The sequence below is a fragment of the Trichechus manatus genome, unplaced genomic scaffold (genome assembly GCF_000243295.1).
Source record: "Trichechus manatus latirostris isolate Lorelei unplaced genomic scaffold, TriManLat1.0 scaffold00002, whole genome shotgun sequence".
Classification (NCBI taxonomy): Eukaryota; Metazoa; Chordata; class Mammalia; order Sirenia; family Trichechidae; genus Trichechus; species Trichechus manatus.
This window is the reverse complement of record NW_004443938.1, coordinates 14,056,973-14,073,948: the sequence shown is the minus strand read 5'-3', so window position 1 is coordinate 14,073,948 and position 16,976 is coordinate 14,056,973. Positions and strand designations below refer to the sequence as shown.

At 41.3% G+C, this 16,976-nt stretch overlaps 1 protein-coding gene across 3 annotated transcripts in view; it reads left to right on the top strand.

Moving 5' to 3' along the window:
• LOC111820089 (AT-rich interactive domain-containing protein 1B-like) overlaps positions 1-16,976 on the top strand; it is a 394,067-nt gene that overhangs the window by 31,349 nt on the left and 345,742 nt on the right. For 2 of the 3 annotated variants that reach the window (XM_023728860.1, XM_023728854.1), the window contains exon 2: positions 10,031-10,225. In XM_023728860.1, coding sequence (XP_023584628.1) covers positions 10,031-10,225 — 195 coding nt within the window. Of the gene's footprint in view, positions 1-6,713; positions 6,825-10,030; positions 10,226-16,976 lie in introns of all 3 variants that reach the window. The other variant, XM_023728864.1, reaches the window with a different exon arrangement.

The following is a 16,976-nucleotide window of genomic DNA, read 5'->3' as shown; positions in this document are numbered from 1 at the left end:
TTTATTGATTTTAGATTTGTTTCGTCCCTTTTTTTTTTTAAATTTCACTATGTCTGATCAGGCAGACTGTGTGTTCTTTGTTGTTTGCTCGTCTGTGGGCACAATACTTTTTGCCTCCTTCTCCAATTAGCAGGGTCAGTCACTCAGATATGATACGGTTGGGCAGGTCTAGGTAAGGAGGAGTTACTGGGACGGGTCGTTTGTGGCACTTACTACAGCCACCAGAGCGGGTTGGTAATCAGTGCAGGGCAGGTTCCAGTAAGTTGTGCCTGTGCTGCTTGGTGATGTGATTTCAAGCGCACGGTGCAGGTGGCAGGATGCAGTGGGGATATTGTTATGTGTGGAGCGGTTGTTTTGTCTTCTGCTGGGCGCTCCGTGAGGTTGCTTTCTCGTACCCCCTGTTTGCTGGTCTCCGATAGAAGTCGAAGATGGCGGATTCGTGCTGCATTAGCTGCTAGGGGACCTCTGCATGAATCTCTCCTCGCTCTCCGTTCTTTTGGTTTTCTCACTCCATTTGGTGCTTGGCTGAGTTCTTTATCTCTTCATTTGATGTTTTAGGGTTTCAGGATTGTTGTATTCTCTGTTTGGCTTAGTTTTTTGGATCTTTGCTATGGAGGGATGGCGTGGTGCTTCTGCTTACAGCGCCATGTTGCTGGAACTCCTAACTTTTTTTTGTTATTGTGCTTTAAGTGAAAGTTTACAATTCATGTCAGTTTCTCATACAAAAATTTATACACACATTGCTAGGTGACCCTAGTTATTCTCCGTATACTGTGACAGCACACTCTTCCTTTCCACCCTGGATTTCCTGTGTCCATTCAACCAGCTACTGACCCTCTCTGCCTTCTCATCTTGCCTCTGGGCAGGAGCTGCCCATTTAGTTTCATGTGTCTACTTGAGCTAAGAAGCACGCTCCTCATGAATATCACTTTATGTCACATAGTCCCATCTAATCTTTTCTGAAGTGTTGGCCTCAGGAATGGTTTCAGCTCTGGGCCAACAGAGTCCAGGGGCCATGTCTTCCAGGGTTCCTCCAGTCTCAGTCAAACCATTAAGTCTGGTCTCTTTACTAGAATTTGAGTTCTATAGCTTACTTTTCTCCTCCTCTGTCAGGGACTCTCTGTTGTGTTCCCTGTCAGGGCGGTCTTTGGTGGTAGCTGGACACCATCTAGTTCTTTGGTCTTAGGCTGATGAAGTCTCTGGTTTATTGGCCCATTCTGTTCCTTGGGCTGATACTTTCCTTGTGTCTTTGGTGTTCTTCATTCTCCTTTATTCTAGGTGGGTTGGGACCAATTGCTGCATCTTAGATGGCTGCTTGCTAGCTTTTGAAACCCCAGATGCCACTCACCAAAGTGGGATGCAGAACATTTTCTTAATAAACTTCGTTATGCGTGTTGACCTAGATGTCCCCTGAAACAATAGTCCGTAGATCCCCACCCCTGCTACTCTGTCCCTCAAAGTGTTTGGTTGTGTTCAGGGAACTTCTTAGCTTTTGGTTTAGTCCAGTTGTGCTGACTTCCCCTGTAGTGTGTGCTGTCTTTCCCTTCACCTAAGATAATTCTTCTCCACTCTCTAGTTAGTGAATACTCTCCTCCGTCCCCACCCTTGTAGCATCAAGGAATGTTTTCTTCTGTGTTTAAACCTTTTTTTGAGTTCTTATAATAGTAGTCTTGTATAATATTTGCCCTTTTGCCACTAACTAAATTCCCGATACCTCCATGTTATGAGGTGTTTCACGGATTCATCGTTGTTCTCTATTGCTGTGTAATATTCCGTTATGTGAATATACCATAATTTGTTTATCCATTTGTCTGTTGATGGGCACCTAGGTTGTTTCCATCTTTTTGCTGTTGTGAACAGTGCTTTAGTGAACATGGGTGTACATAAATCTATTTGTGTGACGGCTCTTATTTCTCTAGGATATATTCCAAGGAGTGGGATTGCTGGATTGTATGGTACTTCTTCTATTTTTAACTTTTTAAGGAAGCGCCAGATCGATTTCCAAAGTGGTTGTACCATTTTACATTCCCACCAACAGTGTATAAGTGTTCCAGTCTCTCCACAGCCTCTCCAGCATTTATGTTATGTTTTTTGGATTACTGCTAGCCATGTTGGGGTGAGATGGTATCTCATTGTAGTCTTGATTTGCATTTCTCTAATGCCTAATGATCATGAGCTTTTCCTCATGTGTCTGTTAGCTGCCTGAATATCTTCTTTGGTAAAGTGCCTGTTCATATCCTTTGTCCATTTTTTAATTGGGTTATTTGTCTTATTGTTGTTGAAGTTTTGCAGTATCTTGTAGATTTTAGAGATTAAATGCTGATCGGATTTGTCGTAGCCAAAAATTTTTCCCAGTCTGTAGGTTGTTTTTTGGTGAAGTCTTTTGATGAGCATAAGTGTTTGATTTTTAGGGGCTTCCAGTTATCTAGTTTCTCTTCTGGTGTTGGTGTATTGTTACTTGTGGTTTGTATTCTGTTCATGACATGTATTAGGGCTCCTAGTGCTGTCCCTGTTTTTTCTTCTGTGATCTTTATCATTTTCTATTTTATATTTAGGTCTTTGATCCATTTTGAGTCAGTTTTTGCACATGGTGTGAGGTATGGTTCTTGTTTCATTTTTTTTGCAGATGGCCATCCAGTTATGCCAGCACCATTTGTTAAAGAGACTGTTCTGCAGTTAATGGACTTTGGGCCTTTGTCAAATATCAGCTGCTCATAGGTGGATGAATTAACGTCTGGATTCTCAATTCTGTTCCATTGGTTTATGTATCTGTTGTTGTACCAGTACCAGGCTGTTTTGATTACCATGGCAGTATAATAGTTTCTAAAATCAGGTAGTGTGAGACCTCCCACTTTTTTCCTGTTGAATAATGCTTTACTTATTTGAGGCCTCTTCCCTTTCCATACGAAGTTCATGATTTCTTTCTCTATCTCATTAAAAAATGCTGTTGGAATTTGGGTCAGGATTGCATTGTATCTGTAGATTGCTTTGGGTAGAATTGACATTTTCATAACGTTGAGTCTACCTGTCCATGAGCAGGGTATGTTTTTCCACTTATGCAGGTCTCTTGGTTTCTTGCAGTAGTGTGTTGAAAGTGATAGTTCTTTCTGTGGGCTTTTGTAAAACCTTTCTCCAATTTGTGGTTTAAGGAGTTGGACTGACAGAAAATATGAAATATTGTATCCATAAATAAACCTTTAATAAATTATCTCCTTAACTTGATATTTAGGAGCCAATACAATTATAGAGATAATTTTCCTGTAAATACTCATACAGACATACTTTGAAAGAGTGATGAAGAAGGAGTATCTAAGGATAACCCGTCGCTGTTGAGTTGATTCCAACTCATAGTGACCTTGTAGGACAGAGTAGAACTGCTGCATGGGGTTTCCAAGCAGCATCTGGTGGATTTGAACTGCCGATCTTTCGGTTAGCAGCCGTAGCACGCTGTAGCTCTTAACTACTGCACCACCAGAGTCTAAAGTACTTTAAGAGTGGAAATTCACTTGACGGCAGCTTGTACTGGTAAAGTATACTAAAAGTATGTAAGTTGTTTGTTAACGTGGATAATCTTAAAAAGGGTAGCTGGGTTCCTAGGCCAGCCTCTGAAAGTTTGTTTAACCCATATTACAGTATAGCCAAACTGCTATCTTATACGTGTGAGCGCACACGCGTGTGCGTGCACCATACACACACACTTAAAATATACACTGAGCTCCTTCCGTAATAGTCCCAAGGCTGGGAAACCTTCTGAGGCTATTGGAGGACCTGGGCAGCAGTGCTGCCTCCCAAAAGGGGATACAGGAAAGGGGTGGGGGTGGGAGATGTAGAACTCATGCATACATATATGTTCAAAAGGTTGTGCTGTCTAGAAAGGAAAAGCTTGCTTTGGAGTAACCTGATTGGAGTATTCTTAATGTGAGTGATATCGCTGATATTTTATAATTTCTATATGAGAAATGAAAATGATGATACTTTGGAACATATCAATAAAAGGATGTCGTTATTTGCTGTTGAGTCGATTCTGACTCATGATGACTCCATCAGTTTCTTCAACTTAATTGCTTATATATAACTCATTCTTTGTAGCCAAAAAACTGAAAAGAGCTGCAATGTCCCAAAGGCTTGAGCTTAAAAATATTAGAGATGTAGATTTTATCAGATCCATAAACGGAACAGTTTTAAAAAGCAATCATAATATACAACAGCAGCTCCAAGTAACTTCTTCAAAAGTTGACTCAGATCAGTTTGCCTCATTGTTGGAAGTCTCATCAAAATCTCCACAAGACCTGGAACTGCCTTGTCATCATCCTCTCCAGTAGCAAGTGGTGCTTTTCCATCCGCAGATTGTTTGGGCAGAACTTTCAGCCAGTCTTCTTAAACTAGTCAGACTGTCGGCACCAAACTGCTTCAAGATGCTGGGTAGCATTTCTGGCAGAGTAGAACTCCTCCATAGGGTTTTCAAGGCTGTGACCTTTCGGAAGCAGATCACCAGTCCTGTCTTCTGAGGACCTCTGGGTAGATTTGAATATCCAGCCTTTTGGCTAGGAGGTGAGCGCTTTAGCATGTTTGCTACCTAGCGACTCCTAATAGGATTCTTATTGTTGTTAGTTGTTGTAGAGTAGATTCTGACTCATGGTAACCCCATGGGTACAGAGTAGAACTGCTCTGTAGGGTTTTGAAGATTGTGATCTTTGGGAAGCAGATCCCCACTCCTTACTTCCAAGGCACCTCCTGCAGGGGGTTGAGTTAGAAACAACTTGGCCTTCACGTTTTCTGAAAAAGTGTTAGATTTGATTTGATCTTTGGTTTCTTTAAGGAGACAGTAGTAGAAAGCAGGGGTTGAGATAGTGCAGTTGTACATGTTTAATGTTACACATAGCAAGAGTACACAGTGGGAGGAATTTGGATTGTGGATGAATATTTAATAATAGGCCATAAGGAGTTGTTGTTGTTGCTGTTACTAGGTGCCGTAGAGTCGGTTCTGACTCATAGCGACCCCATGTACAACAGAACGAAACACTGCCTGGTCCTGCGCCATCGTCATGGTTGTTGTCATGCTTGAGCCCATTGTCGTAGCCACTGCGTCAATCCATCTCGTTGAGGGTCTTCCTCTTTTTTGCTGACCCTCTACTTTACCAAGCATGATGTCCTCCTTCTCCAGGGACCAGTGCTTCCTGATAACATGTCCAAAACATGTGAGACAAGACTGGCCATCCTCACTTCTAAGGAGCATTCTAGCTGTACTTCTTCCAAGACAGACTTGTTCGTTCTTTTGGCTGTCCGTGTTATATTTAATATTCTTCGCCAGCACTGTATTTCAGATGCATTAATTCTTCTTTGGTCGTCCTTATTTATTGCCCAGCTTTTGCATGCATATGAGATGTTGAAAATACCATGGCTTGGGTCAGGCGCACCTTAGTCCTCAAAGTGTTCTTTGCTTTTGAACACTTCAAAGAAGTCTTTTGCAGCAGATTTGCTCAATGCAATAGGTGGACAGATGTCAGCGAAGCTTCCAGATTAAGACAGACTAGAAGGAAGGACCTGGTGATCTGCTTCTGAAAAATTGGCCAGTGAAAACCTTATGAATAGCAGCCATAAGGAGAGAAGGTTAAAATTAAATAATCTGTGCTATATATCTGTTTTCACATCTGAAATCTCATTGAAAGGTATTTGATGCATTTTGAGAGGTACAGATAATCTGTGTATTTCATGCTTTCGATTTCCAGAAATCTCAGGGTTGAGCAAACATTTTTGACGTGGGTGCCAGTGAACTGGATTTTAAGTGGGACTGTGAGAGTTTACGGCAGCGATGAGGCAGATATTAGAAAACAATTTTAGTCCCTGATAAGATGACTTTGCTGAACTGTTATTTATAGCATTAAAATATAGACATTCCAGTCATTTTCCAACTTAAAATTTCTGCCTTAATTAAGCCAGTTTTGATAGTGCACTATTTAAAGTGAAGTAAGTAGACCTTTCCTATGCCCTGGGCTAATCCAGATTGAATGTGAAGATAGGGCTGCTTCAGGGCCTATGTTGGAAATTCAGCCTGTAATCTGATTTACTCAGCCTGGGCCTCTGTGGGCCATGTACTCACTTTGGGGGATTGTGAAATCACCTCGTCAGCCTTGATTTTCACACTTCCATAGAAAGTTTTATTTTATCTTTTTTAAGAAAGCGTGGACAGTAATTACATTTTTCTTTTCTCAGGCATAAATCGTAATTTAAATAATACTGTGGAAACTATTTTCTTAGTCTTTGGTTTTAGGTTTATTACAATATATCAAGCATTTATATGTTGAATTGGGATGCCAGCACAGGTTTGGGTAACATCAGTGTATTATTTGAACAAAACTGCATTTCCGTCATTTTAAGTCTACACTTTTTCTTTGTTGGTTGAAGTAATACAGTTGTTAAAATTCCATGAGATTGTGAATTTTGAGCACACCTGTTGTCTGTGGGGTGTGGGGCCTAGGGGCAAGCCCTCTCTTTGCTCTTGTGACACATCCTTCTGTTCAGCTGAGGTCAGTTCCTGGCAGATTCCTAGGACTCCTTCCAGACTGAGCTCAGGTATTTCCTGTGCACAGCCTCTCCAGACCTAGTTAGATGCCACCCCCCCAGGTGCCGCGTCTGTCCGCGCCTTAGAGTGTCCCCTTCGTTGCCTTGTGATACTCGTTCAGTCTCCTTCGGTGATCTCTGCGTTTCTGCAGGACAGCCAGTGCCTGGCCCAGGAGGTACTCAGGAAATGCGGGTGAATGGAGTCATTAGAATGGACACCAGGGTAACCCTTAGAAGGAAGAAGAGGAGAAGACCACGTGCACGTACGGTGGGGGCGATGTGGTGGGAGTGATGTGGAAGAGAGACTGTGCTTCTCCTAGCTTCCCCAACTTGGATTGTGGGTTTTTGCTCCTGGCTCCCTCCCTTTACTTACCTCCCATCCAGGCCTCACTTCCTTGCATTCCAGTTTCCACCATCACCTCTGTTCAGCATCTACCTCCTAGTCTCAAGGACAGCAGAAATGGTTATCCCTTGTCTTAGTCATCTACTGCTGCTATAACAGAAATACCACAAGTGGGTGGCTTTAACAAACAAATTTATTTTCTCACTGTTTAGGAGGCTAGCAGTCTGAATCCAGGGCACCAGCTCTAGGGGAAGGTTCTCTCTCTCTGTAGGCTCCGGGGGAAGGCCCTTGTAGCCTTAGTTCCTTGGTGACCTTCATGTGGTGTGGCATCTATTGCCTCATCTCTGCTTCCTCCTCTATCCTTATCTGCTGTTTTTATATCTCAAAGGTGATCTGCTTAAAACACACCTTACACGGATATGGACTCTTAACATAACAAAGAAAATCCATTCTCAGATGGGATTGTAACCACAGGTATACCAAACCAAAACCAAACTCATTGCGTTTGAGTCCATTCTGACTCATCGAGACCCTATAGGACAGAGTAGAACTGCACCATAGGATTTCCCAAAGAGTGGCTGGTGGATTTGAACTGCTGACCTTTTGGTTAGCAGCCAAGTGCTTAACCACTGCACCACCAGGACTCCAACCACAGAAATAGGGGTTAGGATTTATAACACGTATTTTTAGGGGACACAATTCAATCCCTAACAGCCCTCACTTTGTTGCACGGCCATGCCTGTTTTGTTGCTACTTTTGACTCCCTTTTTCTTCAAAGCACCATGGTTTCCAGGACCTCTAACTATACGTTCTGACCATGCTTTTGGCCCCCGTGGTGGGCTCCATTTTTCCTGTCCGTTAAATGGTGGTGGTCTCTAGGATTTTGTCTTCTACCCGTTTCATACGTTCTTCCTGGGTAGAACTCTGGGGTTTCACCTGCTGCCTATTGACGAATTCATACTAATTGAACACTTACTGTGCGCCAGGCGCAGTGTTTGACTTATGCCCTGGAGATGTAATAGCACCTAAAACAAGAGTGCGTGTGCCCTCCCTGTGCTGATGACTCCCTGTTTATTTTTCCTAGGTCAGACTTTATTCCCCAAGCTGCAAACTCAGTGTGCCTTTGCCTTCTGGAGAGTTTCTCTGGGTTTCCTATAGGAACCTCTCGTTTAGTCTGGAACACTGACCACTCCACCCCGGGCAGGGGCTGCTTCTCCCCTGTGCTCTGCCTAGGTCGGTGCCGTGTGTTCTGCTGAGACCCCCAACTCCTGTCTTCGTCACTCAGTTGGACTCCAAGCCGTGCTGCATTTCCACCCGAAGTGTTTCTTGAGCCTGGGCTTCCTTTCTCCTACCACTACGGCCAGTTCAGGACTCCAGGCAGCTGCCCTAGAGCTCGGTCCATCTGAAAGGTGCCTCTGATGACAGCTCTCCCCGGTGAAGAGGCCCACCCAGCAGTTGGTCCACAAGACCAGATCTTCAGCCTTTAGAATGACATACGAGGCTAACCCCTGTTCTGGCTTCCATCTGCTTCCGCTTCTCTGCACATTCCTCCTTCACACTCAGATCTTCACACACACCGGGCAGTTCCTCTCCCTTGAACCTTTGCTTTGTGCTGTTTCTTCTGCTTTGTAATTCTCTGCTTCCTGTCCCTCCCCCTGAACCTGCTTGTCCCCATTGATCCCTGTTGATCCTCAGGCCTTGCTGAGAGTCCCATATACTTACTTCAGTGTTGACACAGAGCCTGGCACACAGTAGGGATCAGGATGGAGCTTTGAGGGAAGGAAGGACGGATCTGTTGAATGGAGTCACAGACCTGACAGGCCTTTGTAGAGCTGCCAGGAGGGCCTTTCTCCTGCTCTGCTCTGCTTTGCGAAACCCCAGGGCGTGAAGGCCTAGGCAGGCCCCCTTTCTGGCTCTTGGGATGGCCTTGGCCCTGAGGCACATGGGCTGATTCACTAAACCAAAAATAAAATTCAAAGTCTGGTTGTGTTTGGTAAGACGCTTACTTATGTAGGAAGGCGGCTTGTGACTCTAGTCTGGGTGCTTATTCGCGCGCGCTGGTGCTCGGGAAAGTTTCACCCTAGACATTCTGTCTTACCCAAAAGCTATCCTTTCACTTTCTAACAAGCACTCGGATGCACAAGTGTTTGATCAGGACTTGCAGACTCAGGTCTAAAATAAAACAGTCATCGTTCTAAGAATACTTTGAAGTCAGAAAGTGTTGCTAATCACCCCATGTACTTTGCCCTTATTACTAGGAAGCTGAACGGAGCTCATTTTCTATATGCATCAGAATTTTACATGCAAATGTTTTTCTCTCTCTTCTTTCTTTTTTTGGTAGCTTTTTAAAATTTTATTTTATTGTATCTTAGGTGAAAATTTACAGCGCAAATTAGTTGCTCGTTCAAAAATTTAACAGGTTGTTAAACACAGGTTGTTTCGTGACATTGTTTACAGTCCTCGCAGTGGGAAACGATCCCTTTCTACCCTGGTTTTCTGTGTCCATTTGTCCAGTTTTCCTGTCCCTTCCTGCCTTCTCGTCTTTGTTTTTGGGCCAGTGTTGCCCATTGGGTCTTGTATACTTGATTGAACTAAGAAGCACATTCCTTATGTTCGCCACTGTTTGTTTTATAGGCCTGTCTAATATTTGGCTGAAAGGTGGACTTTGGGAGTGGCTTCACTTCTGAGTTAGCAGGGTGTCTGGGAGCCAGAGTCTCGGGGGTTCCTCTAGTCTCTGACAGACCAGTAAGTCTGGTCTTTTTTTGTGAATTTAAATTTTGTTCTACGTTTTTCTCTCACTCTGTCCAGGACCCCCTCTTGTGATCCTGGTCAGAGTGGTTGGTCGCAGTAGTTGGGCACCATCTAGTTCTTCTGGGTTTTCTCTCTTTCTTTATATTGTTTACTTAGATCTTTCTTAGTTGCTAAAACCTTCCTGAAAGCAGAAGGTAAAATGTCGTACATCCATCCAGGTGTTTTACTTAATGTTCTTCCGGGTTTTTGTCAGGTGATTGTTTTTAAGATTTTCAAAATTAAGGATAGTTGTGCTTTTAATGTGTATATAAATGCTTTTAATGCATATGTAAATGTGATACATAATGAGCCTGCTTCCTCTTTGTTTCTTCCCAGGGCAGTCCAATGGATCCAATGGTGATGAAGAGGCCGCAGTTGTATGGGATGGGCAGTAACCCTCACTCACAGCCCCAGCAGAGCAGTCCCTATCCTGGCGGGTCCTACGGCCCTCCCGGCCCCCAGCGGTATCCCATAGGCATCCAAGGTCGCACCCCAGGGGCTATGGCAGGAATGCAGTACCCTCAGCAGCAGGTTTGTGAAAGCTTTTACTTGCCTTTTTTTTGGATGGTACTTTTGTCTTTGCCTTTTACTTTCTACTTAAGGTTGCTATAGAGAGAATGAGGGGAAATTTCACTGATTTTCTGCTTTCCTTTAATTTTCATTAGTTTGTTAAAATAAATCACAATTATTGTTTAGTACAATATTTTTTCCTTTCTTTTAAAGAGGGGAAGACGAACTTCTTAGAATAAAGTGGACAAAATACCTGTTTGGTAGAAGGCCAGTATTGCTAGCAGTACTTGAAAGATGGACCATGCTGTAACTCTGCAGCAAATGATATAAATCTAAGCTATGACGTGAACTTGGCTTTCTACCACTGCCGATGGCAGACTGTGTCAGATCTGAGCCGGGAATAGCCTCTCTTAGAGTAAGAGTTCGAGTTCTTTGAAGTCTTGCCATGAAGAAGGCCTCAACTTTTTTAAAGAGTTGTTTTGCTTTCATTTCTTAATATATTATTTCTTCTGTACCTTTTGAAAAAGGTTTCTGTATTTCATATCAGAGGATTTGCTGTATGTCTGTTTTCTTAGATCTTGTGTTTTTACTTAAAACTAACAAAAAATGACTTTTTGTGCCCTTAAAAAAAGGCCCAATAATTTCTTACTGTTTCTGCAGAATCCAATAGTTGGTTAGTGTGAGTGACGATTTACCTCCTGGCAGTAGTCATCTGCAGGCTTCTGGATACTTATGTCCTTGTTATGTTGGCCTGAGGAAGCATGAAATTTGGAAAAGACTTAATTGGATTCAGACTTGTTAAGTTACTAGGAATACCAGAGAGGCTTATTTATAAATGCCCATACTATGTCTTAAACCCCACGGGATTGCATCAGGCCGGTGCTGGCTTATGTTTTACTGTCTCCAAAATAGGTTATCCCATAATACCACCAGGAACCCATTCCAGGACTTAACAGTCCTTCCTGGATAGAACTTTTGTTCTCTTTAAAGTGGATGTGGAAAATGATTTATTGTACTTTACATGATGCTTCATAGCTGTGTACTAAACTTCATTAATAAATTACCTCTGAGCCTTTTCTTTTAGAGACTGAATAGTACCCTTCCTCTTTATCTTTAGCTCTACTTTTTGATATTTTTGTTACAAGGTGGTTGTGGGGACAGATAGAAGCAGCTTGGCCTTTAGATCCTAGCTGCTGGTTCCTTCCCCAGCCTGTTACCGTCAGGTCTCACCCTTCACTGGGACAGGTCGGCCACTCAGAATTGTAGCACTGAGTTGCATGATTGTTTGTGCTCTTATTTTATTCAGCATTACTCCCTCAATGTTTTGCTGCCATGACCAAAAACCTTTAGTTGGGGATGCTAAATTATAAGTGAGAGAGGGAGATAATTTATAAATGAATGAAAAGTAAGTCATTCTCATTCATATATTCACTCTCTCTTTCTTTCTTGTTTTTAGCTTTAGGCCTAATTCACCCTTACTTGAGGGCAAGAAGGCCCAGGCAGTTAGGTGCTACAGTCCTTATCACCCAGTATAGTTGATTTCATTTGGGGGCTAATAGTTCTGTACGATCCTCAGGCCACAGGAAGATTGCAGAAAGCAGAAAGGTAGTAAGCAGTAGCAGGACCAGCGTGGAGGAGTGGATACTGACCACTCCCTGTTTCCCACCCTCGTTTCCACCGCTTTCCCTGATATGAAATTTGAAAATCATTTTCAAAAAGTGCTGTTCATGGCAAAGAACTGGATGCTCCTTTTATCTATCTAGCTTCTTTCTGAATGGGCTAAAGTCTTATTAGAAGTTTGAGACATTGGCTTAGTGGAAGCCACACAGATGGAGAAAGTTGAACTATTACATAGGGAAAAAACCTGTTCATTATTTTCTTCCCCAAATGCGTAAGGCTCAAAAGTAAAGGACATATACAAATACATAGAGTAATCTCAGTTTTCTTAGCTTCTTGGTTTTATTTAATCCCTGTGGCCCTTATATTTTGAAATTCAGTAACTCTCCTGATTTCTTTGAAGGGACATTGCCGAAGAGCACCACCAATTATTTCAGCAAATCTTAGATTAAGATTTCAGATGAGGTGTTTTACTGCTAACCAAAAGAAATGCCCAATTCTTGTTAAGCACAGATCTTTCTGATAATGAAAGGAAAATGGTTTATCTGGTAAAAAACTGAAAGCCCTGGCTATAAAAATCTCAAACTTTTATACCAAGTTTCTGTAATCAAGGGTTCTAAATAATCTGTCTTGCTTTTCACTCTTTCATTTAGTTATGATACAGCTTTGAGAAATATAGTATTTTGTTTTGAAATTTAAAAAGCTAAGAATGATTGTGAATGCATTTTTGAATATATGTAACATTTTAAAGGAATCAGACAGGTTTTATAATACTAAGTCCATGTGAGCACTTAGGTGTAGGCTAGTTAATATAATTTTGAAATGAGAAAAAAAGATAGTTAAGATTGAGTAAAGGTTATTACAGCACATATATTTATTTTGGTAGCTTTAGTCTAACTTCTTTGGTTAAGAACTTTCAGTGAGTTGTTTGTTTGCTAAGTTTTGGATAATTATAAATTTGTCCACAAACAAGGTTCTGGCCCAGTGATTGGCTGCCAGCCCTGTCCATCTTCTCTTGGTATTAATGTGATTGGCTGAGCATTGTTGTAGTTATGGCTACTAATGTTCTTCAGGGAAAAAGTTGAAAGATAATTATGACATTGGGTTTTTATTGAGTGGACATCACCACCTAGGCGTGACTTTTCCTTGGACGGCCTCCAAAGCTTTCTGTGTTTGGTTTGTGAACCTGTAATGAGCTGAATCCAGTTCATTTAATATTGCTCATATATTTCTGCAAAGGATTAAAATGCAGGAATTCAAGTTTGTAAATTGAGTTGCCCACTTACCAGCTGAGTGGTAAGTTGTCTTTGGCTCAGGGGTCGCAGTTTGATTCCTGGCCGGCATTCTGCTCCTGTGATGTGAATTTTAAATGAGTATTCTGTCCGCAAGAACTGCAGTGCTTGTATGAAATTGCCATGGGGAGCATTACTGCTTACTTTTTGTCTCTGATAGTCAGAAGGAACTAGCCATTGAGTGTTTGCTTTAAGCATTAGCCTGGTGATTGTTGATTTGGACGGTGATGATTTTATTTTTGAAATACACTCACGGCTGAGTCTTTGAAGCCTGACCTGATAATAGTACATCATTTCGGTATTTATTCACTGGAACTAGATCTGTGGTCTTTCACTTGCTTGTTATCCCGCATCATCAGGCAAATTCATGGCTAAACAGATTCGTTTTGCACGGTTCCCTAAAAACTAGTCTACTTGGGTTTCTGTTGAACTGAGAGGGGAAATGAATTTTCTATGCCTCTGTGGAGAATGTTCTGCCCCAGGCTGCTGGAGTTCAGACCTGCGGATGGTTAACAGAAGTACGTCGGTTGATTTCGTCTAGCACAGTGCTGCATGCAGATATGTCATCTTTAAGGGTACTGGGATCTGACTCTTTTCTGAGTGTTTCGTTTTTTTGTTTTGTTTTAAACTTAAAGACGCTAACGTATCTTTTGCTGCGTCAGGGCAGTGGGTGAGCAAATGTGTTGTTCCGTTTTTCCTGCCCTTTATGATCATAAATGTACAGTAGACCTGTCCCAACTTGCTTAAAACAAGATTTTCATATAAAAGAAAGTTCACCCAGGGAAAATAGGCTCTGGAAGCTAAGACTATTTACTTGTGTCAGACAGATTTCAGCTGTGTAGTCTGAAGTTTTTCCTGAGTTATTGGGTTGATGCTTTAACTTCCCTTGATGCAGATGTTTGTATAATCTCCTGCCTGTTGGAATTATAAAACCGGGGGAAAGCGAAAGAAGGCAAAATGAGAGATTCATAAGTCCATAGGTGCATTTCCAATGGCAGTGCCTTCCTTTGTTAGTTTTTAAAAATGCATCTGTATTGCGAAGACCTTTACAGCAAGAGCAGGGAATGTTATCATTGTTTTGAAAGATTCTGTGGCAGAAGTAGACAAAAGTTAGTTACTTGTGTTAATGGTATCCATCTGAATTTATCACTTTAAGTAAAACCAATTAAAAACTGAGATTCTTTTGAAGAGGACTGTAAAAATCCATAGGTATTCTAATTCGTGTCTTTATCTTCGACACTCTTTTGGCTGTGCCTGTTTTGCTGTGTGCTTTTTGAGTTAAAATATTTATTTCAGAATGTAAGCATTGTATTTGGTGCCATCTTAACAGCCAAAACACTTCTTCCAATGCAAATATTTATTTTGGCAGCAGATGTTTCTAAAAGGAGACAAACATTACAGTTGTTTGGCTAAAATAAATGTTTTCTTTGGGGTTATTAAGACACCAGGCAATTTCTAGGATTCCCACCTGTGTTAGTTTATATTGTTGGTCTATGCTGGAGAAAATATTTCTTTTCGAAGTAGTTAAAATGGCGTTTTGATATAGTTTGAACAATGTCTCTGAAAAGTAAGAGTGAATGGGGAGGGGGAGGGACTAGTTAAAACTTAGTAATTCCAGAGTTGTCAGATATCAGGTGTTTCTGTTTAGACTCCATCTCTGAACCCTAAGTGTGAATATGTTAGTCAGGGCTTAATTTTAGTTTTATCGAAAAAGAACCTGGATCTCCTATTTTTAAGGCATATAATAGGTTATGACGGGATGAGAAAGGAAAGCATGATTTAATGGAGAGAAGTGGTGGAGTCCTGGTGGCGCAGTGGTTAAGAGCTTGGTTGCTAACCAAAAGGTCGGCAGTTCGAATCCACCAGCCGCTTCTTGGAATCCCTATGGGGGTAGTTCTACTCTGTCCTGTAGGGTCGCTGTGAGTCAGAATTGACTTGACGGCAACAGATTTGGTTTTTTGGTTTTTATGATAGGATGTGATGGGATGAGAAAGAAAAGAGTGACTTAATGGAGAGAAACGGGTGCGTAAAATCTGCTTTTCACTCAGACTCTTAATTTTTAAATAGTCTGTGTATTTACTCAAAGACACCCACCAATATCTTTGTGTGTGCGCGAGTGCAAGCACATGCGAATTTAAAACAGCATTTATGTGCCAGCAGCATCCTAGTGTAATGAAACATGTATGTGTATAACCTGGTGGATCAAAGTGGTCTGATCCTGGGGTTGCCATGAGCTGGGGCCAACTCAACAGCAGCTAACAACAACAAATACATATTTAAAACACATTAAATGTGTATTATAGATAGATATACCATACAGACAAATAAATAAAACGAACATTTTGGTTAGTAAAATTGTGAAATGCTGTGTGATTTCTTTAAATATGTTATTTGCAGCATTTTCATGCGTTCAATACTAAGAGACCCGGAGCCAAGCTGCTTTGCTCGTGCACCTGAAGTGTTTGGAGTCCGTTCAGCAGATTGCGGATTTGTGTAAATAATAGCCTTTTGTTGGCGACATTTTGTCTTGATTTCCTCAGTTGTTCTCCATCAGTGAATAGGAAGGTACTTAAGGTTTACCGACAGAATACATTACGGAAACCTCACGTTTCTGCTTCCAAGTAGATAGCAGATGCTACTGGCTTTGATGCCAAAGTTCCCTGTAGGTGGAGTTTTGTACCGAGAAAATATTTCTGAAAAGATTTGTAGATATGGTAATTTCTGTTTGCTTCTTAAAATTTAAATTTCTGGAATACCTAACAGGTTTTACTTGCTTTTTTATATTGTAGTTAGATTTAAACATGTTTTGACACATTTAGTGTGACGTTCTTAGTCATGTATCAGAAGAGATCACATTTCATGCTAAATACAGATTTTTAATCTTCAGCCTTTTTCCTAAAAGTGAGACAAGACCAGGTATTAAACTTGAAAGTTTAATGTAAAAAGGTAAGAAGATTTCTCTTTTAATTTGGAAAGCTACTTTTATATCGGGAAGCTTAGACTGATACATTCGTTTTCTGTCTGAACATTTACACTGTTCTAGATGTTCTCAGTATTATATACAGTGTACAGTGCCTGTTCTCTGCTGGTAGCTTGTACCGGTTTGTCACACACGTGAGTTCTATGCGTTTCACATATATAGACTTTAAATGTAAGATGTCCGTTAAGCTTTTCTACTGTTTTTATTTTTCATATGTAAATCATTCATGTAAAGCATTAGAATTCTTCAAGTGTATTTTAAATAAATTTGGTTTATTTGCTTAAACCAAACAAACATTAAGTGTAGCATTCACGTAACATTTTTAATAATTCAAATAAAGCTAACAGTTGCATCAGTAGAATCACCCAACCACATTCCTTCAGTGATCCTTGAAAACAGACAAACAAGCAAACAAACAGACAAACTCTATAGACACCATCACCACCAGTGACAACAACAGAAATCCAGTAAGATATATTGAAAATTAAAGCGACTATGTGGCATATATTAGACTAGTGGTTCTCAAATGTTGCTGAATGTTAGAATCTCTTAAAACCAAAATGCTGTCCAGTCTATTCCAACTTTCATAGCGACCCTATAGGACAGAGAACTGTCCCATAGTGTTTCCAAGGCTGTAATCTTCTTTCTTTGGTGGACTGCTGACTTTTCGATTACCAGTGAAGCACTTAACCACTACGCCCTGGGGCTCCTTAGAATCTCCTAGGGTGCCGTAAAACTCCTAACGAATGTCCAGGGATGCCGAATGTCCAGGGATGCCGGTATCAATGACATCTGAATTGCCCAGGGATGCCCATATCAATGACATCTGAATTGCCCAGGGATGCCCATATCAATGACATCTGAATTGCCCGGGGATGCCCAT